The sequence below is a fragment of the Gastrolobium bilobum genome, unplaced genomic scaffold (assembly GCF_033153095.1).
Source record: "Gastrolobium bilobum isolate Gb01-03AN ecotype WA unplaced genomic scaffold, APGP_CSIRO_Gbil_v1 utg2836, whole genome shotgun sequence".
Taxonomy (NCBI): Eukaryota; Viridiplantae; Streptophyta; class Magnoliopsida; order Fabales; family Fabaceae; genus Gastrolobium; species Gastrolobium bilobum.
In genome coordinates this window covers 271,289-295,602 of record NW_026897502.1, presented here as the reverse complement: position 1 = coordinate 295,602, position 24,314 = coordinate 271,289, and the positions used below count along the sequence as shown (strand labels likewise).

Here is a 24,314-nt window from a genome sequence, read left to right as displayed (position 1 = left end):
TCTGTTTTAAATTTCTTTGTTCCCCGTAGCGATCAACAACGTTGATTGTATAGCTCGCCATCCTCAAGCGTTGTCTGTGTCGTAAGAGTCTTCGTATAGCCGAATCTTATACTTCGAGCAAATCTGGATTTAATTTCCAAACAGAGTCTGCTTTATCAATTTCACTGTAATTAAATTACATTTTATCAAATCTGATTTAAATTTCTTGTAATTTGCTAAACGATCGACAACGTTAATTGTATGGCTCTCATCCTCAAGCATTGTTCTTTCGTAAGAGTCTTCGTATAGTCATGCTATTTTGGGCTCCGTGCGATGCAAATTAAATTTCAAAATAAAATTCTTTATCAACAATCTAAATATATTTTTAAAAACAGTTTTAAACTTCTATTAATTCACGAGACGATCTATGACATTGATTGTGTGGCTGACCACCCTTAAACGTCGTATGTTTCGTAAGGGTATACGTATAGCCATGTTATCTTATATCCTATGCCATTGTGAGTTAATTTTTAAAAGTTTTAAATTTAACAAAATTATAAATCTTTTTAATAACAACTAGCTTTGAGTAACTTATTGCAGCAAAGGATAGGTAGGTGTGGAGTTTTTATGTCAAGCTCAAAAATAAAACTTTCATATTTTAATTTTCTTTCTTGTAAGTATTCATCTTGTTTTATTTAAGTTAAACAAATATTTTAAAATTATTAAAAATTTGTATAATTAATTTAAGGTAATCATTTTTTTTATATAGATGTATTAGAGTTGTGGCAAGATTAAGTTTCTACTATTTCCTGTACATAATTAAATTCATGAACCTAATTCAAAAACCAATTTGATAAAATAAGAGGTTTTAAATTTTTTTCAAATTAAATAAAATTGATTGTGACTCCAAAAAAATTTATTTGAAAATAATTTTGGGTCGTTACACGAGGTTTGTGTGTCTTCACCTAAGAATAACTCGAGCGTAAGGAGCATTTTCTAATTAAAATCTGTGGAGTAGGTAAAATCGACACGCTTGAAAGTGTAATTCGTCAGCAGTTTTTGATTGAGTAGCATTTTTGAAATTTGATTGAAAATTAAAAAAAAATTAAATCAATGGTTGTCATTTTATATTAATTTATTATTATTGATTTAATTTTGATATGATTATAATGAAAAGGATTGGTAAATTTTGACATGATAACTGTAAAAGGTTGGAAGTATACTTTTTTAATTTTAATTATTTGTTTATATTCTTTTGCTAATTTTTTATTATGGTTAGATAAAAATTAAATGAATATTCTCGGTTAATTTTATTATCATGTAATAATAATAAAATAATCATAAGAATTTGTAAGAAAAAAATGTTATAAATATAACATTAATTTCTCATTTATTAGAACTCATATGGATGAACTTTTTTTTGTTCTCCAAAACTATTTTTTTGAAAGAAAGAAAAAAGCACTTCCCAAAAACAGTCCGTTTTGATATCTACTTTTAAAAAAAATAAAAATCATTAAAAAAGATTACCGAAAAAAAAGTCATTAAAAAAGTCAAAAAATCCAATGGGACTCTTAGTCTTGTGTGGTTATTGTATGGGTTCAGCTTCGGTAGGACCCCATAGCGATTTCCTCTTTTATTAATATCATTCAAAGGGGTGGACGGTGGAGTGATCCCAGAAATGGGTAATCGATTCCATTTGGATAGTCCAATATCGGGAAGCCGACTATTTGAGTTTAAACAATCAACAGACCTGATGTGTAATCCAATAATTGCGACCGATCAGCCAATTGGACCCTGGAAATGGAGTTCACTATTTAACCTCTCTTCTTCAAGTATTAATTCCTATTTTACGTGCTGATTTGAATAAGGCAACCTTATAACAATGAACTGTTACATTTATTCATTTTAAGATGTATGAGTATTATTTTATTCTGTGGTACAATTTTTTTATTGTTACATTTCGTTCATCCCATTGTATACTCTAGTAAAGATTAATTTTATATTATTAATATAAAGACTCCGTGATTAAAATTTTACTGAACTTTTCAGTATGTAACACACAGCTGAAATATAAAACAATTTTTATACTAAATAGTGGTAGCTCAGTTGGCGCATGAGAGCTAAGCAGGTGGAGTTGAGAGCATGTATTCGAATCTCCTTATTACTACATTTGGGAAAGGTTTAAAGCCTCTTAATCCTGAACTCGCCCAGAATCAAATTAGATGCGAAACAATAAACCGATTGGAATATTTAAAAAAAAAAAAAAAAAAACAATTTCTATAGTCTGTCCACACATGAACATGCTAACTGGGTCCTGCTGTACTTATCCATTTCTTACGAAAATAATAAGAATTTATATGCGTTGAAATCTGTGACAATCAACAGAAGGGGCCACGCTTGCGTGGGAGCGTAAAAACGTAGAACCGTGGAAGAGCATATCCATCAAGATGCATTGTTTGACCAGCCACTAGCCAGCCTTTGCTGAATAGATATCATATCCTCCTTAATTGAGGGTTGACTTATTATTATACACAACTGCAAGAGCAATATTCCCTATTAGTTTATAAAGTTGTTTATTTTTTTGCCTTTTTTTAAAAAAAATTGTTTAAAACTTTCATGATAATTAAATATTTAACAAAATAAAAAATATTATTTTGTCAAAAAAAAGAAAAAAAATAACTCGAAATTTTCAAAAAAAATATTTATATTATAAAAGTTTTTTTTTTTTTTTACTTTTTGTTGGATTCTATATTTTCGCTCGATTGTCTAACTTTTAATCTAATAAACTAGACACAGCCCACTTTCGCCAAATAAGAAATGACTAGGTAATTATGGGTTCATTACTTTTAAGCGAATGTAAAGATAAATAAGTTAAAGTATTCACCAAGTTGATGAATAATGTAAATATTGCTTGGTCTGTGATCCCTCCACTGTGCAAGTATACTAATAATATTTTAAATTTAGTTGTTTAAAAAATATTCTTTTTTATAAACCACAGATATTTTTCACACGAGGTAATCATATTCGGGACAAAAATATTTACATCATGATGAGGCTAATTTTTCTAAAGGAGATTTTTTTTATTCACGAAGACTTGAACTCAAGAATTTACTTAAGCGAGATCAATCATATATCACTTGAATCAACCTCTTTGATGACTATTACCTTTTTAAACTACACTTCTAATCAAGTTACATATAATGATTTATTTAGGTATTTTTCGAACATGGATTGGATAGGATATTGTTTGCCGTAATTGCCAATTGACAACATAGATATCTAACAATTGGTTTTAGATGTTATTTTCACGAGTTAAATGTGTACTGAAATTCTGAATCTATATTATATTACAAGTAACATTCAACTTATAAAAGAGTATTGTTGCAACCTCGGCAAGTGCACCGATCGTATAAGTAATATAGTGAAAATGAGTAGAATTATCGTTCCTACAAGGATTGATTTACTAAGCAATAACTTATTTATATAAACAAAGTTGGATTGATCTTGTAAGTTTTGGAGAATATAATTTTTTTTCTTCAATAAAACGGAGAATATAATTTTGAATTAATAAAAACAGAATTTAAAAATAATATTTTTGATTTTCAAGATTAATAACTAAGAACGACGATCAAGAATGCAAGTAAGAACGGTAGAAATTACTTAAAAACAAGCGTAGCTAGGGATTCCATTCCCCAACGTTTCCTAACAAGTTTACCCTTTCGTGCAATCAATATTCAAGATTAAATTAATGACGATTCTTTCTAAACTAATTAAATCTCCCAATCCTTTACTTTATTCAAATAACCCCTTTGAGCCTTTTTCTAGAGCAAGCATTAAAATCAAGAATCTCACACACCGTAGAATTTATAAGTCTATGCATAGATCATACAAATCTTAGCAATTAATCAATCAAAATCAAGATACTAATATCCCTATTGACATACAAGACTATATGGGTTTATCTACAAGTGCGCAAGTCAAAAACAAAGCAATCATCAGTGAATAGATTAATTGCATAACGCAAATCATAAATATCAATCACAAAAAATCATAAATAGTGTTCAAGAACCCATTGGTTCCATCTCACCCTAACTACATAAAAGAAATTAGCTTAACATGTTCAAAAAAAAAAAGAATAATAGCTGAAAGAAAACTAGAATCCATAAAAGAAACTTAGAACCCGATCTCCACGGTGAAGCTTTGATCGTTTTCTCCTCCTTATCCTCTAAAGAGCTGCTCCTCTGCCTCTTCCAAGGTCTCTAGCCGCAGATGAATTAAGAGTTTTCTCTAAAAAAAATTAGATTAAATATGTGTAGAAACCCTAACTTGGTGAAAATCCTGTAATGGGTCTTCGTTGGGTCGCAACAGGGCCGAAGCGCGTTAAATCACGATATTTTGGCAGCAAAGATATGCTTTCGTATTTTGGCTATAACGTAACTTATACTCGTCTAACTGATGTGATCCGGCTTGTTGGAAAGATAAGAGAAATATTTACAACTTCTATGAAGAACACAAGATCAAAATCCATCATATTCGATGTGAAAATTGGCCGAAAGACAGCTTCAATAATATTTTCACTAAATCATTGCTCCAATTTATTATTTTAATTCCTTCTAGCTTCCGCTTGGCTCCAATGCTCTAATTTAACAATTCAAACCTAAAATCAATATGTTTTTAAGTCAATATCATGTCCAAACGTTAAAACCCTACAATCTTTTGTATTCATTAATTATCACTATGTTCTAGATCATATTCATCATTATTTAATCTATTTTTTATCCTAGAAACATAGTGTCTTTGACACTTAACAAGTATCGAATCTCGAGTTTTGTCATTTCACTAATATAGTATTAGTGTTGTTAAAAGAGAGAGAAGATTAATTTTTTATTGATTAGGTAAAATCGATACAATAGATAATATAAATGAATGATCGTAAGAACTCTACAACTCACTCTAAAATAGAATAACAAATATAATAAAATAAAATAAAAAATTATCTATCTCGAATAAGTGTTTACACGTGCTTCAACTTTCATGATGATGATTTAGTGGATTATATAGATTTTTATATCTAGACAACCTAGCCCTTCAATGCAAACACAACATGTCTTTTTTTTAGTATTAAAATGAAGATAATCCCGTTCAATTTTCTCTGATCACATTATCCTCAAAATATGACTACTAAAGTTAGCTTTTCATTAATGTGGTGGTTGCGTTGGACAGTAATCACCGAAGAAAGGATAAAACTAATTCCTCAAATGAGGCTTAGAATTCAAGGATATCAACTTTGACCTCAAAAAAATATGGGTTTTATAAGAATTATGTTGTAGGAAAAGTAATTGTGTAATGTTATAGAGATTCGTTTTGCGTGCCGTAATTTTTTTTTTTTGCTTCAAAAAGTTTGAGCCCCACAAAATGTTGTGTGTGTAGGAAACTTTCTTTTGTAATGTTAAATGATAAATGCAAACCTTAAAAAATATCTACAAAAATTAAATACATGACCCTATATTTAGGATACAGTTCACTACCAATTGTGTCCGCACGTTGGTTGCAACAACATGTCTTTGTTGCTTGCGGCATTGGGCAATTTAACTTCAAAAGTCATGCAGTGGGTCCCCTTAACGATTCTTCGAAGGCTTTTTAATATTATATATTCTCCCTTATTCACTACTTTTTTTTCTTAAAATACTTTCAAGTGGACATAAATTAAGTCAGATTTTGATGCCGGCAAGCCATTGACCCGTAAGATCCGCGCAAACAATATAAATCAAGAATAATTTCTTTTACATGTTCAATTGAAATACACTTTTATGGATAATATATTATTTCAATTTTTTATTTAACGAATAATTTTTTTTACTATTTTTAAATTTTAAACTTAAATCCTTTCAATTTTGTTTATATTTATAAGTATCCGTGCAATGCATGAAATATTTACTTGTTATACATACGAATTAAAATCTCTTTCTTATGCTTTCAATAGAACCACATAATCAATAGTTAATTTGAATATTCTTTTTATTTTTTGTTATTAAGTTAAAAACACTTCACCTAAGATTCATTAATTGAGCAAGTCAATGCTTTCATGTATTGAAATTTATTAAAGGTAATAATTAATCTTAGCTTAACAACCCACTCATATACAGAAATACATGCTCCCAATGGCCACACCTACAATATGACTTTGTTTATATAGGTGGGTTGTTACAACTACTTAAGTGTCTCTTTTCCATGCACGATTTTCAGCCGCATGTGAAGCTTCAACTTGATGCCGCCCATGGCGCCACAACTCCCTATTTTTCACATGAGAACATGATATATTTTTTACTAACAAAATCATAATATTCGGTAGTGCGGAAGCTGTTGATTCTTCATTGCTTTTGACACTTGATAGAGTGTATTTCTTTATGATATATTTAAATTTATAATTTAATTAAATTCTTACTCATTTTTTTTTTGGTAAACAATTCTTACTCATTTTAATTAGCTATTTAAGTTACATATATATATATATATATAATATAGCTAGGAACATACCATGACTACATTTATTACGGGGTACATGATAAAAGAGGTTATAGGAACATACTATCGCAACATTAATTTATTACGGGTATATGATAAATTTATAATGGAAATTATAAGCGATGTTATACTCGATGGTAACAAAATGGTTGTAAATATAATCCACTTCGAAAATTATTAGCAAAAAACAATAAAATAGAAAGAACTATTTATTTTTATCAATTAATTAATCAGGTCAGTTCGCTCTTATGTAAAGAAAATTAATCTAAAAAAGGATTCTCTTTTGAACAAGCATTTTCTAAAAAATAAATAAATCAAATGTTATATAACACTACAACTCAAAAAATTCATAACTGTTATATTTATATTAAAATGTTAAAATTAAGAATTTTCTTCAAAAATTCTTTCTCTGTACTCCAGCACGCTTATCAATTTTCATACATATTTTTTTCTACAAAAATATTTATTTGACCTGGTTTATTTAATTTTTTTCATTTAATTAAGTTTTAATCAATCATTTTCTCCACAAAAACCAATCATATTAACGTTATACATGTAATATTGCAACTCAGAAAATTCATAGATATTATATTTCTATTAGAATGTTAAAATTAAGAATCCTCTTCAAAAATTCTTTCCCACTCACTCCAGCATGCTTATCAGTTTTTGAGTTTTTTTTTCTTCTCCAAAAGTATTTAGTTGACAAGATTCATTTAATTGATTTTTCAGATTTGTTTCTAATATTTTATACACTTGATTATTATCACGTCAAGATTATAGCATTAAACCAATAAGGCGGTCAACTATAAAATTGCTAGCATGTTACACATAAAGAAAAGTGTCTACAAATAAATATAACCACGTCAGACTGACATGAATAAGAAAATAAAATACCCAAAGTTAATTCTATCTTTTTATTTTTTATTTTATTTCTTTATTAGGAGATTCCCTGTCCTTGGGGAAAAGGGTACACACAAATCCTTTCTTTATCAGTAGAGTTGTAAGATATAAAAGGAAAAGGAAAAATTTAAACTTAGGGTATCAACCAAGATATATATATTAATTCACCCCAAATCAAAAAAAAAAAAAAAAAAAAAGTAAGTAAGACCTAAATACACTAGTTTTTAACTTTCAAAAGTATTGCTTATTTTATTTTTTATTGTCTCGTTTCAGCACGACCGGCAATATAAAATAATCTATAAAGAACAGTGAGTGGTAAAATTAAGGCTGATTTTAGAATATCCTTTTTCGTCTTATGTGAGCTCTTTATCCTTTTATATGATAGGTAGTTACGATAGTAATGTTACGCAATCATTAAAAAAATAAGAAGAAGAAAATCAGTTTTTTGGCAACATTTTTGTCATAAAATATATAATTAAGTTGTAATTGTAGACGTTATCGGACAAATAGTCACTAAACCATGCAATATTTAATCTGCTATTAATTCTTCATTGACTATCGATGTTTTTTGAATGGGTTATTAAAAATTTAATTTTTGTAGCAGACAACATATATTAATTATATTTAACCGAATTTTAAATATTTATAACAAACTAATAATTGATAATACTTACGATCATAGCAACTCTTTAAAAAAAATTATCCACATTACTTTCTTTAACAATGTTTATACTTAAATTTGCACGTTTTCTCTCGTTCATCCTTAACTCAAATACCCCTTTGATGAGCTAAAACTTTGATTATTCAAATTATTGTAAGACAGGATCAAAGATGAGCTATGAACTACATTTCTTTAACAATGTATATTCTTAAATTTGCACGCGCGTCTACTCACTTTCATCCTTGACTCAAATACCCCTTTGATGAGGTAAAACTTTGATTAGTCAAATTATCGTAAGGCAGAAGGATATGAACCAAGCCGGCCTAGTACCACTATGATGGAGACTACGTACCTACAAAAAATTGTCCTATATGACTGTGGGAGTGTCATTCTTCGAGATGTTTACGAAAGCAAACTGGTCAATGCATTACGGTGTAACAAAGAAAGAGACAGATAGATACAGAAACCATTTGGAGATATATAGACGTTTGACATACAGAAAGAGACTGACGGCGGAGCCACAGCGAAGCCAACAGGTGTCGTGACACCTGCTTGTATTTTTTTTATTATATAATTAATTATAATTAACTAACGTAAAAATTGTAATTTGGTATCACCTAAATAGAAAATCAAATACTCAATACAAAGTAACAACAAATCATCTAAATGCAAACAAATAATAAGAAACATGTATAGTATGAAATAATAAGGAACATGTATAGTATGGTTATTTTTGTGTTTTACATTTTTTTATTTTTTACACTGTATATTTGTTTTTTTTTCCTGTTTTATTCTAATCAGTTATGTTATTTATTCTTACTCCTATTACTTAAAAAAAAGACCTCTAAACTTAATCACAAAAATAATTAGTTGACCTATTTCTAAACTTAATTACAAAAATTTTACCTTAGGATAATGTTTGGTTCATTACTTATTATATTGTGCGACGAAAGTAAAACTTTTATGTTTGAAATGTTTACCAAAAAAGTTAGTGCATTTTTATATGTTTGCTTTGATATGTAAACAACAATAATTGTTCATTTGAATTTCTAATATTATGTGACATTTTTTAGTACATAATTTAGATAACTATGTTAGAATTTATAATAATTTTTTTTTCTGATAAATTTGTATAATTACTATTAAATATTTTGATAATTTAATATATCAAATTTTTTGACACCACCTCCGCCACTCACAGATATAAATACAGAAACCATTTGGAGACATATATACGTTTGACATACAGAAAGAGACAGATAGATAGATACCATTCTTATAAAAATACAAGAAATAAAGGATAAATGTAGTTATTAGAAGAAGATATTAATTTATTCTTATCCAAATAGATTTATTCCAAATAATTTTTTCTTATTTTTTTAAGGCTTTAATGTTTGTATGAATGCATATAAGCTATTTATATTTACTTTCAAAATGACATCATTCTGGGTTGAAAGATTAAAAAATTATAATGATAAAGATTATTATAACCTTGAAATAAACTATAATTATAAAAACACTTTAATTTTTGTCATAAAATTACATAGTTTTGAGCGTTCAAAAATAATTTGTTTGCATGCAGAAAAAAGACCTTAAATTTTAATTTATAAATGAAATTACATTTTAATAGTCAGAATTATTTCATTACAATATCAATATGACTATTATTAATGCAATTATGTGGGTCATTATTATAATCTCCTCTTGATACCACAAACAATTATAAAAAAAAAAAACTTCTCGCTGTCAACCGTCTTCCTTTTAACATATTATATATCCACTGTTTAATAATAATATGATTAAATGTGAAAGGTTGGCAAAGTCGTTCCTCCACAGTCCCCAACAATAAGAAATACAAAACGTCACATCTAAGCCACATAAATGTCCCCATTCATGCCTATGTTACTTTGTATATATATATTGACTTCAACATCCTCACATTACCTGCCAAGTGAGTGATTGCTATTCATAAACATGGCAGGTTCAGGCTCCGTAGGTGTTCATGGCTGGGGAGACATGAAGAGTCTCACCATCCAAGTCATCACCGGTCGGTGGTTCGTGGTGTTTGCCTCCTTTCTAATCATGTCAGGTGCAGGAGCCACCTACATGTTCGGCCTTTACTCCAGTGACATAAAAAAAACTCTTGGCTATGACCAAACCACTATCAATCTCCTTAGTTTTTTCAAGGACGTAGGCACCAATGTTGGGCTCCTCTCAGGCCTAATCAACGAGTTCATGCCACCCTGGGTAGTGCTAGCCATCGGTGCTGTACTCAATTTTTTTGGCTACTTCATGATATGGCTATCAGTGACTCAAAAAATAGCGAGACCTCAAGTGTGGCAGATGTGTCTCTATATCTTCATAGGTGCTAACTCCCAGTCTTTTGCAAACACTGGCTCTCTCGTCACTTGTGTTAAGAACTTCCCTGAAAGCCGTGGTGTTGTGTTAGGCATCCTCAAAGGCTATCTGGGTCTTAGTGGTGCAATCATCACTCAATTATACTCTGCTATTTACTATCATGACACGAAGGCTTTGATTTTGCTCATAGGTTGGCTTCCAGCTGCTATATCCTTTGTTTTCCTTCGAACCATTCGATACATGAAGCCAATTAGACAGCCTAACGAGCTCAAGGTTTTCTACAAATTCTTGTATATTTCGCTTGGCCTTGCTGGGTTTCTACTTGTCATGATCATAATACAGCAAAGGGTCAACTTTAAACAGAGTGAGTATGGTGTAAGTACTGCTGTGGTGCTTTTATTGCTCTTCCTTCCAGTTGCTGTTATCTTTATAGAAGAATATAAGATCCAGCAGAGTAAAAGGCTTGCATTGGTTGATCCCTCGCCGGTAAAAGTAGTAACCGAGGGTGCAAAGGTCAATCCAAATGAGTCTACTAATGGTCAAAGTAAAACTGTTTCCCACGAAACCCAAGACACTAGGTGGTGGCAAAATGTGTTTAGTCCACCAGACAGAGGTGAGGACTATACCATACTTCAAGTCCTGTTCAGCATCGACATGTTAATACTATTCGTGGCTAGCATTTGTGGGATTGGGGGCACTTTGACTGCAGTTGACAATCTTGGTCAGATAGGAGCCTCCCTTAGATACCCAAAGAAAAGCATAAGCACTTTTGTGTCACTAGTGAGTATTTGGAATTATCTGGGACGAGTTTTTGCTGGATTTGCTTCTGAACATATTCTAACAAAGTACAAATTCCCTCGTCCTCTTGTGCTTAGTTTGACTATGTTCTTGGCTTGTATTGGTCACCTTCTGATAGCTTTTGATGTGCCAAATGGTCTCTACGTGGCTTCGGTAATTATTGGGTTCTCTTTTGGTGCACAGTGGCCTTTACTTTTTGCCATTATATCCGAGCTTTTTGGACTTAAATACTATGCAACTTTGTTCAACTTTGGAAGCGCAGCAAGTCCAATTGGGTTATATGTGCTTAATGTGAGGATCACTGGGCCTTTTTATGACAAAGAAGCTAAGAAGCAGTTGGCAGCATTGGGATTACAAAGAAAGCCAGGGCAGGAATTGAATTGTGTTGGGGTCGATTGCTTCAAGTTATCCTTCATTATTATCACAGCTGCAACTTTCATCGGTGCCGTTATTTCACTCTTTTTGGTGGCTAGGACTAGAAAGTTTTACAGAGGTGACATATACAAGAAGTTCCGGGGAGAGGCGTCGGCGGAACAAGCTGAAGTGACTGGGGCGGAGAACGGTGGCAGGGAATTAGGACAAATGGGAAAGGATGATGTAGATCATAATTAAAGTATTATAATGTGATAGACACATACAATATAAATATGTAATATTATGGCCACGGGTGCTACGTTTTCTTTGCCGTGTCGTATACTTTTCATTTCTTTTGTCACACAGAGTGACGTGCCTTTTTTTTCCATTTATATTCTAATTCGTACAATTAGAATAAAAGGAAATAAACGTGATTGCCTTGTGTTATTGTAATAATTGATATAGTGTAATGAAGTTTGCTTCTCTATTTACATGCAAATGGTTGGCTAATGCCTAACTACACAAAATGCGTTATATCTTCTTTTAAGGCTGTATGCGGCTATGTTTCTTATATAATTGAAAGGGTCAATGTAATATTCAAGTAAAAAAAAGGTCAATGTAAATAGAATCTTAGTTTTGTAAATGGAGAGAGACCTTGACTTGGCACCACGTCTCGGGAGACCGCCTATACCATGATCAGTTGTTGGTCAAATTAAGGAATGCATAAGGTTTAATTTCTCTTATGGGGATGCTTTTACCCGTTCTGAATTCGAATGTGCAACAACCAGTGTAAAATGGGGGTATCAATGCATTTATAGAAGATAAAATTCAGTGTAAAATGGAAATCAGCTTTCGTGAGGAAGAAGGGGAGGAAAAGGGGCTCTTGAGTGATTGTTCTCTTTATGTCAAAGGTTCGATCCTGTACATAAGGAAGATGTGGTGTGAAGATAGTGTGTGTGGTGAGTCTCGCTAATGGGACCAACAAAGTAGGACTGACTGATAATTATAAATCATTTAGGCTTTCTTTGGGTGTTTGAGAGGGAATGAAAGGAAGGGAAACCAAGGGAGGGGAAGGAAGAGAAGAAAATTGAATGGTATTCTTTTCACTTGTTTGTGAGTTAAAAAATTGCAAGAGAGAAAAATGGAGGATTAATGAGATATTTTTATCATTTTATCTTCTTCTTTTTAAATTAATTATTATATTTTATAAGAGAAAAGTTATACTTACAACCTTTTTTTTTACAACATCATACAATCATATCTTAACACTGTTGATTTCCGTCAATCAACGGTTATCATTTATTTTGAATTTATAATTAATTAATAAGTTTAATTTGTGAAAATTATAACTGTTGATTGACGAAAATCAACGGTGTTAAGATATGATTGTAAGAGGTTGTAAAAAAAAAGATTGTAAGTATAACATTTCTCATTTTATATATTAAATTAAATTTAAAATTTCTAAAAAAAGTTATACTTGCAAACGACGAAAATTTCGTCTTAAAATTATTTTTTCGTCGGAATACTTTTCGTCGAAAAGCGACGAAATTTTTCTCTGATGAAAATTTTTACAAAAAAAAAATTTCTATCAAAATTTTCGACGAAATTTCGTTAAAAATTTTGACAAAAATGATTTCCTCCATCAAATGTTTTAAATGAAAAAAGAATTCCGTCAAAAATTTTAGCGGAATGTTTTCCGTTCAAAATTTCAATGGATATGTGTGCTGACAAAAATTTCGACGAAAATTGTTTTGCCAAAATTTTTTGAGAAAAATGTTTCATTCGAAACATTCAACGAAATTTAGATTCTGTACAGAATTTTGATAGAATAATTTTTCCGTCAAAATTTTTGACAGAAATATGTTCCGATGGAAATGTTTTTTATCAAAATCTTGACAGAAATAATTTTTGATAGAAATATGTTCCGATGGAAATGTTTTTTATCAAAATCTTGAAAAAAATATTTTTGGTCGAAAATTTTCGATGAAAATATGTTTCGTTAAAAATTTTGAAGGAAATTTTTTTTGTCAAAAAGTTTAACGAAAATGAGTTTTCGACGGAATTTGAATCCTGTAAATAATTTTGTTGAAATTTTTTTCTGTCAAAAATTTTAGATGGAAATGTGTTTCGTTGAAAATTTTGACATAAATATTTTTCGTCAAAAATTTCGATGAATATGTTGTTTTTGTGAAATTTTTGGAAGGAAATATTTTTGACGAAATTTAGATTGCGTAAAAAAATTTGACTAAAAAATTTTTTCGTCAAAATTTTTTATTGAAATGTTTTTAATCACAAATTTTGATGAAAATATTTTCCGTAAAAAAATTTGACGTAAACTTTTCGATGAAAATGTGTTTTGTCAAAATTTTGGACGGAAATTTTTTCGTTGAAAGTTTCAATGGAGTTATAGAATAATATTGACTGATTTTTTTTTTCATAAAAAATTTATGTGAGTGATTATTGCAAAATCTAGTTGTCTTTAGTTATGACGAAATTTTTTTGACGCATATGATTTTCATCAAAAAATTTATCACTGTTTTTTGACAAAATATGTTTCGTCGATAAATTCTGTCGGTATTTGAGACTTTTCTAATAATGTCACATTTATGTAACTTTCACTTTTTAATGCTAAGGGTGGATAAGTAATTTTTGATATTTCCTCCCTTAAATCCCCCAAATTGGGGGAACTTTAATTTTAAGAAGAACGAGGATTTAGTAAAAATTCCCAATTTCTTCTCCTCATTTTTTTAAACTCACAAACAAGGAAAAGGCTTACTAAAACCCTCGCTTTCTTTTCCTTCCCCTCCTAAAACCAACTCCCAAACAAAGCCTTAAGGGCTTATCACCTCTCATGCCACTGGAGATGGCCCTTCTCATGTCAATGACTCAATCAATGGTAGGGTCCACTGATTGTTTAAAAAAGGAAAAATGGCTAGCATGGGAAACAATGGCTGGCATTAGGGGTGTAAATGGTTCAGGCCGGCCTACGGCCTAGCCTATGAAAAGCCTAGCCCGGCCCGGCCTTCGAAGTACTTAGAACAGGTAAAGGCTTGTAAGTGAGCCTATTTAAAAACAAGGCCACAGGCCAAATAAAAAAGCCCGGCCTATTGGCCTATAGGCTGGCCTGTTTCAATTTTTAAATAAAAAAATTATTTATTATATAATATTATTTATATTCTAAAAATTACTAAACGTCTAAACCTAGTTTCTTTTCTTTTGTGTGCGCCGCTCTCAGTCTCACCTCTCTCAGTCTCACCAGTCACCAGTCACCAGTCACCAGTCTCACCTCAGTCTCACCTCACCTCACCGAAGTCCCTCACCGCCGTCCGCCAGTCACTCATCTATTCTCGCCGCTGCCGCCGGTCACTCATCTATCAAGGTACTCTCTTTTTTTCTTTGCTGTGATATCCCAATGTGTTTTCTTTGGGTTTGTTATTTTAATCCCATGAAGGCTACACTAAAATCTTCAAAAACACCTCACAATGATGCTCGCCAAGAGCAACCTCACTAGACCATGTAGAATCCGCGAGATTACTCTGAACAAAATTCTTAAATAAAAGAAAATAGGGCCAAAACTCCTTAGTCTTTTTATATCGAAATATTACTGTATCCTTTATAGTGGAATAAAATGCTGAACAAAGTTTCTTTAACATTGGGATGAATCCATGCCATTTGGAGAATGTCGAATGCCATAAGTTTTGTCTTTTTTTGAAATTTGCTTGCTATGTATGGTTTTCTGTTCCATTATCTGAGATGAAAAGCACTGTCACAAGTTCAAAAGTTGTAAAAGAAGTATAAGAAACATTTTCTTTTTAATCTAAGAACCACCGAAGCATTGTATTATGTATACTGAGTTGGAGAAAGTGCAGAAAATTAAAAGTAAAAAGGAAGAAATAGGCTTCATAGTTAGGCGAAAATGCAGATTATTAAAATTAAAATTACTGTATTATGGCATTATGTATACTGAGTTGGAGAAAGTGCTTTCTAAATTACTATATACTGGGGGGAATGCAATTAGCTGATGGCCATTGCTAGTGTTCTAGACCCAAGGTGTAAATTGCATGTGGTAAATATTTGCTTTCCAATTATATACAAATCAGAATTTGAGGCAACAGAAAATGTTGAAAAAGTGAAGGCAGCTTTAGAAGATTTGTACAATGAGTATTGTGCTATAAGTTTGCAAGATTCAGTCCCAAATAGTGAGCTAGAAACTAGTGTGAACCAATCATCCCTCTCTTCCACTCTTCCACCTCGAGCTCCTCTATCAGGATTTTCTAAAATCATGAGCATTGTGCGCAAAAAGGAAATTATTTCCCCAGTAAAATCAGAGTTAAAAAGTTATCTTAAAGAAGGGGTTTACATATGTGATGAAAAATTTCAGATTTCCTTTAATGCCTTGGACTGGTGGAAGACAAACAGCTTGAAATATAGAATTTTATCAAAGATGGCAAGAGATATACTAGCTGTTCCAATTTCTACAGTAGCATCTGAGTCCACATTTAGTGCTGGTGGAAGAGTAATTGATGCTTATCGTGCTAGTTTAGCCGAAGAGACTGTCGAAGCATTAATTTGTGGAGAAGATTGGTTACGAAATAAATATGATTTGAAGAAAAAAAACAAAAAGTATAAATTGCTTCTTTAACAACTCATTTGAAAATGTTTATATATTGCAATTCATAATGTAAACATAGTGAAATGCATAACTAATTTGATTTTCTGATTTTTAACTTGCAGGTTTGAAAAGATAGTGAGAATAATCAAGCTGATTACTTTTCATGGGTGAGATGCCTATTTTTTTCTTAAAATTTGGACCATCCTTGTATGCCTCTTCTCTTTATCATTTGTGTTCTGTGTTTTCGGTGTAACTTCATTTTAAGTGGCTCATCCTTGTTCAAAAAGATATTGATATTAGATAATGATATTAAGTGGCTCACTCTAATAACTTGATTTTACAGGACAATGATGTTTCACAGATTCAAAAAGTGAAAAAGTATATCAAAGTAGGAGGAAGATAACAAGGCTCACTTGAAGATTGTGATGTGCCAAGAAAAATTCAATCTTTGTTGTCATGAATTTTTATAATCTGTATTCTTGTTAAAAAAATCTGTTGTAGAATTTTTATAATTTGGACCCATGCTGAAAATATTGTTTAATGAATGAGATATTTTATTTTTATTTTTATTTAATTTGTAACATGGTAGGCCTAAAAGGCCTCATAGGCCATGTAGGCTTTTTCTTTTTAAATAACAGGGTAGGCTTGGCCTTTAAACTAAGCCTTTGATAGGCTCGTAGGCCAGATAGGCTGACCATTTTATTATGTAGGCTTAGGCCAAGAAGGCCAAAGCCTTGCCTACCATGGCCTATTTACACCCTTAGCTGGCATGGGAAACAATGGCTCTGCAGGAAAAAAATTCATCACCTGTCGCATGAAAGCCTTATTTCCCATCATTTAATACTTACTATCTGTAAGCTTTGGGTGCATGTGTGAAAATCATTTTTAAAAATCATGTATTAAATCTAGGGAAAAATGTTTCTGCAGATAAGTTATCTGCATTTATTCCTAAAACGACGTCGTTTTGGTATTGAAATCTTAAAAAATTATAAATATAAAGACTATTATAACCCTGAAATAAATTAAAATCACAAAAACACCATGATTTTCGTCCCAAAACAACGTCGTATTGGGTTTACTGCAGATAACTTATCTGCAGTAACTGCAGAAACATTTTTTAGCTTTATTGTCTTATTAGTAATTCAAGCTTTAGGTGCTTCAAAATCATTTTTTTTTAAAAAGATGAATTACATTTTATTAGTCTCTAAGAAATTATAAAAAAAATTCTCAGATTTTATTGCTTAAATCAATATTGTATATATATAAGTAAATAAATTAAATAAAAATTTATTGAGTTTATTAAAATTTGTAGAACTCAACCAATTATGAATTCTAAGTCTCTATATTTTTATGTTTCAATATTATTTTACTTTTGCTAGCTAAGTAAATATGATTAGAGAGAGAAGACTAACCAAAAGTAATGCTAAGCTGAGGGGGTGTAAAAATGCTAAACCAATCTGGGAGGCATGGCTGGTTGGTAGTCCCTTTATTGACTTTTTCTCCTTAAATGTTAATGATTGGATTAGAAAGAATTTAATGCGGGGGGGGGGGGGGACAAAAAAAGGTGTTAGACTGGGCTAGTGTGTTCATAACCATTATTTGGCACTTATGGATGTGGGGGAACAATAAGATTCATGACCTCCTTTTTTCTAGACCATATAACCCTATCCATATTATATCTAAGTATATTATGGAATTTAAAACAGCGATGGAAAGACACAATAGCAGGAGCTGCCCCGCTGTTTTGGGTGAGGAGGCTGTTTGGATAGCCCCTTCGAAAGGCCGGTGGAAGCTTAACATTGATGTTGCGAAGGATTCCAACATCGTGTCGTGTGGTGGCCTCGTTAGAGATGATAAGGTGGTTGGGTGAGAGGATTTACATACGAGATTAGGATATGCTCCCCTCTGGCAGCTGAACTTTGGGCGATCTATAAGTTACCGTCCCTTTCAGAATAATCACACATAAATCCATGACAAAACAAAAGTAAATCTTCAACAAATCAATATTGAATCTTCAGCAAATCAATGCCATATTTGAAGATTATTTGGAACGATTTGCAGAGAGATTCAATATTAAAGTCAGTATACTCTGTTTTAAAAGCTATATCTTCAGCAAATCAGAGCAGAATCTTCAGCAAATCAGGATCATATTGCAATGATATTTGTACTGGATTTGAAGAATGACTAGGAGCTCAAGTCATCAAGGTCTATACAAGAAGAAAGCCTACACACACCAAAAAGGTTTACGGAGGATCTTAGACTCAGAATTTGAGAGAGCTTTGGAAGAGACTTCAAGCAGTGAAACACTTAGAGAAAGTTTAAGGGTTCGTCAAGAAAGATCTAGTAAATCAAAGGGATGAGCTAGGGTTCAGTAGAGAGATCACTGAATTCGGTGATTTCCTGCACTCTTCGGACGGCTGAAAAACGATGGATGATGGCGGAGTCAACAGTTGCTGCGAGAGAAGAGCTATAGCAACGTCCCTGTTTATCTAATTTTAGTTCTACGGAATCTTATTCTTTCTTTCTTGTTTCTTTCTATTCAAGTATGAGCTAAATTGTCTAGGATTGGGTGATAGAGTATCCTTATTGTGATGTAATCAGTTTTCCTAAACTTTGCTATGTATTTTTCAATTGGTTGTTTAATAAAGCATTTAAATTATCCTTATTCTTGTCGACTTATCGAGAGAGGGCTGCAAGAGATATAGGTGAGCCCAGTAAGTTATTTAATTGATTAATCGTGGGTAGAGAGATCATTCGCATCACAAAATCATAGAGAACTTTCACTTAATGTATTTATAACTATGTTGCCCATAAAGATATGGGAGCTAGTATACATGTACTGTTGATGAGAGCTCTCACATGCATAAGTGTTCTGATTACTGATTGGATGATTGCAATAGTGTTTTGACTGCATTCTGGTGAAATTGATCCCAATCTACGTTTGAGTACTTGAAACTTATCTTTTTATTTTGTTTTCTTAGTTAATCAATAGTCTTAGCTTATTTTAATTATTGGTTATTAATTAATTAAAAATCATCATTGTTCCTTTTATTACTTCATTTAGAGCCGTAACTTTTCTTAATCTCGAATCGATTTTTGGACTCATAACACATCTACTTTAATACTTGTTACACATGAACTTGCGTACTTGTGTGATTGATTTATATATTCGATTGCGAAATTGCACAACATATACCCATGGTAATCTAGTGTGCAAAATCTTCCTTTGTGATGAACACTTTATCAGTGATATTCTTAGCATTTTGGAGAAAAGATGAAATCAAACTATTTATCGTTAGGGTACATGGTAAAATTTGTAAATAAAAATTTAGAATAGGGATATAACTAAAAAAAATGAAAACTCTAAAAAAGTTGACATACATATTAAAAAAAAACTCCTTATAAGATCTTTTAGCATTTTTTATTTTTATTCATTATAATTTTTTTTTGTGAAAGTAGCTTTTATAAAAATATTGGCTAAATTTCTTCTTATAAAGAAAATAAAAGTTAAAGAAAAGAAATTAAATGGATACTTAATTTACTAAAATTTAAGAATGATGATTGAATTAGTCATCGTGACTAAAATATTCATTAATTTAGTAATTAGTAACAATATTAATTCATTGTGATGATAATAATTTTGAAAAAAAAAAGAGAACTATGATATTGAATTTTCTCCATGAGGGAAAGATTTTTGTTCATACCGTTGCATGCATATATTATTTTTAATTCCGTTTGGACGACCATTAGCCCATACATGTCAAATGTTGAATACACACGTACAGTTGGAGACCTTCTTCTGTACACAGTCATATCAAACACTAATATTGAACAATATATGTGATATTAACATTATAATTATATATTTTTAAAATATATAATTATAATGTTAATATTATTTTTTTCTTCTACCTATATATTACCTGATGCATAAGTATGGGTGTAAATGGGTCAGGCTGGCCTGGCCTACAGCCCGGCCTGCGTTGAGCCTGGCCTAGCCCGGCCTATGTTTAAAAGTAGAGTAGGCTTAGGCTTATAAGAAAGTCTTTTTAACAAATAGGGCGTAATTCAATTTTGTCAAGTCTGACCTAAAACCTTGTAGGCTGGCCTATTTAATTTTTAAAAATAAAATAAAATAAAATAATATATTTATTTTAGGTGGCAATTAGTACCAACTACCAACCCTTGTCTTGATGGTGGTTTAAAGATATTTCAATGAATGATATTCTCTTGTAGACTTTATTTTAACTTTGGTTGACCTAGTAATTGTATTTTTTTATTTTTCTCATTTCTTTGACTCTATTCCTCTCTGATATACATTATAGAGCTGAGATATGATGTTGACTATTTTTTGTTTGTCTTTTTTTTATGAGAAGTATTAGTGCATGCATGAATGGAACTTTGCTTAGTATATTATTTTAGTTATTTTTTTTACTATTGTAAATTTTTTAATGCTCACTAGTGAAATTTATATCTCGTGTAAAAAAATGCAGCAATTTATAAACACGTTAATGACTTGTAATGTCAAGCGAATATTTTAAAAATTGTTAAAAATATTTTTAAAATTATATCACGAAGGAGGTCTACCAGGCCTGTAGGCCATATCAGGCTCTCTAATTTTTTAAAAATAGTTCAGACTTGACCTATAATTAAAACTTTTAGTAAGCTAATAGACCAGATAAATTGAATATTTTTTGTATGTAGACTTACACCATAAAATTCAAAGTCAGCTCATTTACACTCTATGCATAAGTTATCCCATTGACGAGATGCACAAATGAGACTACGTTAGATATTTCCGTACAGTTGAAAGGTTAGACTTAGCCGCAAAACAATAAGAGTTGGTAGTCAACGAAAGAGTCTCCATCATTGCTAGAAAATTTCTTTCGAGCAGCAGAGCAGGTGTACCCACTATCCATTATTCAGTGCAGCAGAGTATGCACAGTAGTATACTTCTGCATTGAAGAAATCTTCTACGCGAACATTTTTTGTTATTACCGACGTATATATACCTAATACAAAAAATATAATAAAATTGGTTCTTAAATAAAAATTTGAATAAAAATAAAAGAAAATGATCTCGTTTAACAAAAAAAAATGATACTCCTGCTCCACTAATTTTTTTATAGGCAGTACAAAAACAGTGTTCCACCGCCTAAACTCAGGACCACTTGATTGAACAAAACACGCCAGTTGCCACTTGCCACTCCAAGTTTATATTCATTATTCACTAGCTCTTAACCCACATCTTCAAACTCTGTTTATGTGTTCAATTTCTATTTATAAAAATAATAATAATAATATTCTGCTACACACATGGTGGTTGCAGGTGGTGGTTCCGTCGACATGAAGATGAAGGCCCTCGCCATCCAAGTCGTCACTGGTCGGTGGTTCGTGGTGTTTGCCTCCTTCCTAATCATGGCAGTCTCCGGAGCCACCTACATGTTCGGCCTTTACTCCGGCGACATAAAAAATTCTCTTGGCTACGACCAAACCACTCTCAATCTCCTCAGTTTCTTCAAGGACTTGGGTGCCAATTTCGGTGTCTTATCAGGACTAATCAACGAGATCACCCCACCCTGGGTGGTTCTAGCCATGGGTTCGGTTCTTAACTTCTTTGGCTACTTCATGATATGGCTAGCAGTGACTGGAAGAATAGCCAAACCTCAAGTGTGGCAGATGTGTCTCTATATCTGCATAGGTGCTAACTCTCAGTCTTTTGCAAACACTGGCTCTCTTGTCACTTGTGTTAAGAACTTCCCTGAAAGCCGTGGTGTTGTGTTAGGCATCCTCAAAGGTTACGTGGGTCTCAGTGGAGCCATCATCACACAGTTATACTTTGCTTTTTATTACAATGACTCAAAGGCTTTGATTTTGCTCATAGCTTGGCTTCCAGCTGCTATATCTTTTGCTTTCCTGAGAACTGTTCGATACATGAAGCCAGTTCGACAGCCTGATGAGCTCAGTGTTTTCTACAAATTTTTGTATATTTCTCTTGGCCTTGCTGGGTTTCTATTGGTTATGATCATAGTACAGAAAAAGGTCTCTTTCAAACGAAGTGAGTATGACGTGAGTGCTGCCGTGGTGCTTTTCTTGCTCTTCCTCCCAATTGCTGTTGTTTTTTGTGAAGAATACAAGACCCGGAAGAGTCAAAAGCTTGCATTCGTTGATGATCCCTTGCCAGTGTTGAAAATTGTAACTGATGAAGAGGAGTCTGTGACTGCGACTGCGAATGGGAACAGATCTGAATATTCAGCACCAACATCAAACAACAGTACTACTAATGCAACGGAAGAAATTAGATGGTGGCAAAATGTTTTTACCCCACCCGAAAGAGGTGATGACTATACCATACTTCAAGCGCTTTTTAGCATAGACATGATATTACTATTCCTCGCTGGCACTTGTGGTGTTGGTGGCACTTTAACAGCAATTGACAATCTGGGTCAGATTGGAACCTCACTTGGATACCCAAAGACAAGCATAAGCACATTTGTGTCACTGGTGAGCATTTGGAATTTTCTAGGACGAGTTTTTTCTGGTTTTGTCTCTGAACATTTCCTAACAAAATACAAATTTCCTCGACCTCTCATGCTCACCCTGACTCTGCTCTTATCCTGCGTCGGTCATCTACTGATAGTCTTTGATGTGCCCAATGGTCTCTATGTAGCTTCAGTAATTATTGGGTTCTGTTTTGGTGCACAGTGGCCATTAGTCTTTGCCATAATTTCGGAGCTGTTTGGACTAAAGTACTATTCAACTTTGTACAACTTTGGCGGGGTAGCGAGCCCAATTGGCCTTTATGTGCTTAATGTGATGGTAACTGGCCATCTGTATGACAAAGAAGCTAAGAGGCAATTGGGTGCATTGGGGATCCCAAGAAAGGTGGGACAGGAATTGAATTGTGTTGGAGCCAGTTGTTTCAAGTTGTCCTTCATTATTATCACTGCAGCAACTTTCTTCGGTGCCATTATTTCGGTCATTTTGGTTGCTAGGACCATTAAGTTTTATAAAGGTGACATTTACAAGAGGTACCGAAAGCAGGACGACGGAGCCACGGCTGAGATGGCGGTTGCCCAGAACGGCGGCGAGAGAGGACAAGATACCAAAGTTGGGATGTAATTGGTGAAGCCTTGGAAGTTGGAGTTGAGTGAAAAAGAAAGACATGTTTGTTTGATACTGAGTTCCTTAACATCAACGACAAGTCGACAAGTCGACAAGTGTGACAGGAACGGAAATAAAATTTAGTCGATCTTTTTATGATTGACAATAGCTACTTTTTGTTTTTAAGTAGGATTGCTCCAGTAGTGTGACGTGTTTAGATAATTTACATGGAGTTATAAGTTTAAACTTTAGTGCCACAATTACTTTTCTTTAAGTAGGATTGCTCCGGTAGGATAGCTACTTTTCTTTCTTGCTTTTTTTTTTTCATCTTTACTTCACTTCTTTGACAATTAGAGTGCATGTTTGTAAGCTTTTATTCTTCTGGTAAACAGAAATTTATCTATCTACTATAAAAAAGAAGAAGAGGAAAAGTGTTTGTCGTTTTAAATGACACAATTTATGTCATTTCACTCTCACAAAGATGTGAGACTACGGTTGACAAAACGGACCAACCCGGCTCGACCCGACCCAACTCGTATTCAACCCAAAAAAAATGAGCCGGATTAGGGTTGGCTCGAAAATAAAACGAGGCAGAAAACCTAACCTGACCCGAGCCAGTTAGGATTGGCTCGAAAATAAGTTCGCGAGTTGGCTCAAATAGGAGACAATAAAAATTAAAAAATAATAATAAAAAGACATATTTTTATTATTTATTGAGGACCTTTGCATTGTTTACATCCCCCAACCAAAAAAAACAACACACATATACAACCTAATGGCAAAAAACCATTCAAATGCAGAGAAAACACTTCAACACCAGCTCTGTACACTAAAGTTCATCCATATCTAGTATCCAACAGCTTTAGTATAATGTCATTGAATCAAAACATAGTTAACCGAAGAAACTCAATCCATTCAAGGCATAATATAACAAACATCCTTACTTTGCAAAAAAGGAACTTCTATCATAACGTTTTCTTTATCATGTAGCATTAATCACTAATCAGTAAGTGGCAAGTTTGC

The 24,314-nt window shown here is 32.3% G+C and overlaps 2 protein-coding genes across 2 annotated transcripts; both read left to right on the top strand.

The window, feature by feature from the left end:
- The first annotated feature begins 10,039 nt into the window (after positions 1–10,039).
- Positions 10,040–11,833, top strand: LOC133307457 (protein NUCLEAR FUSION DEFECTIVE 4-like). Its single transcript, XM_061507965.1, has one exon. It carries the CDS (start codon positions 10,040–10,042, stop codon positions 11,831–11,833), a length of 1,794 nt encoding a protein of 597 aa, XP_061363949.1.
- Positions 11,834–21,503: 9,670 nt separating this feature from the next.
- LOC133307478 (protein NUCLEAR FUSION DEFECTIVE 4-like) lies at positions 21,504–23,319 on the top strand. Its single transcript, XM_061507991.1, has one exon. It carries the CDS (start codon positions 21,504–21,506, stop codon positions 23,307–23,309), a length of 1,806 nt encoding a protein of 601 aa, XP_061363975.1. The 3' UTR covers positions 23,310–23,319.
- Positions 23,320–24,314: the final 995 nt, after the last annotated feature.

Excerpts from the sequence above, each read along its gene's own strand:
- LOC133307457 (XM_061507965.1), top strand. The coding sequence starts at position 10,040 with ATGGCAGGTTCAGGCTCCGTAGGTGTTCATGGCTGGGGAGACATGAAG.
- LOC133307478 (XM_061507991.1), top strand. The coding sequence starts at position 21,504 with ATGGTGGTTGCAGGTGGTGGTTCCGTCGACATGAAGATGAAGGCCCTC.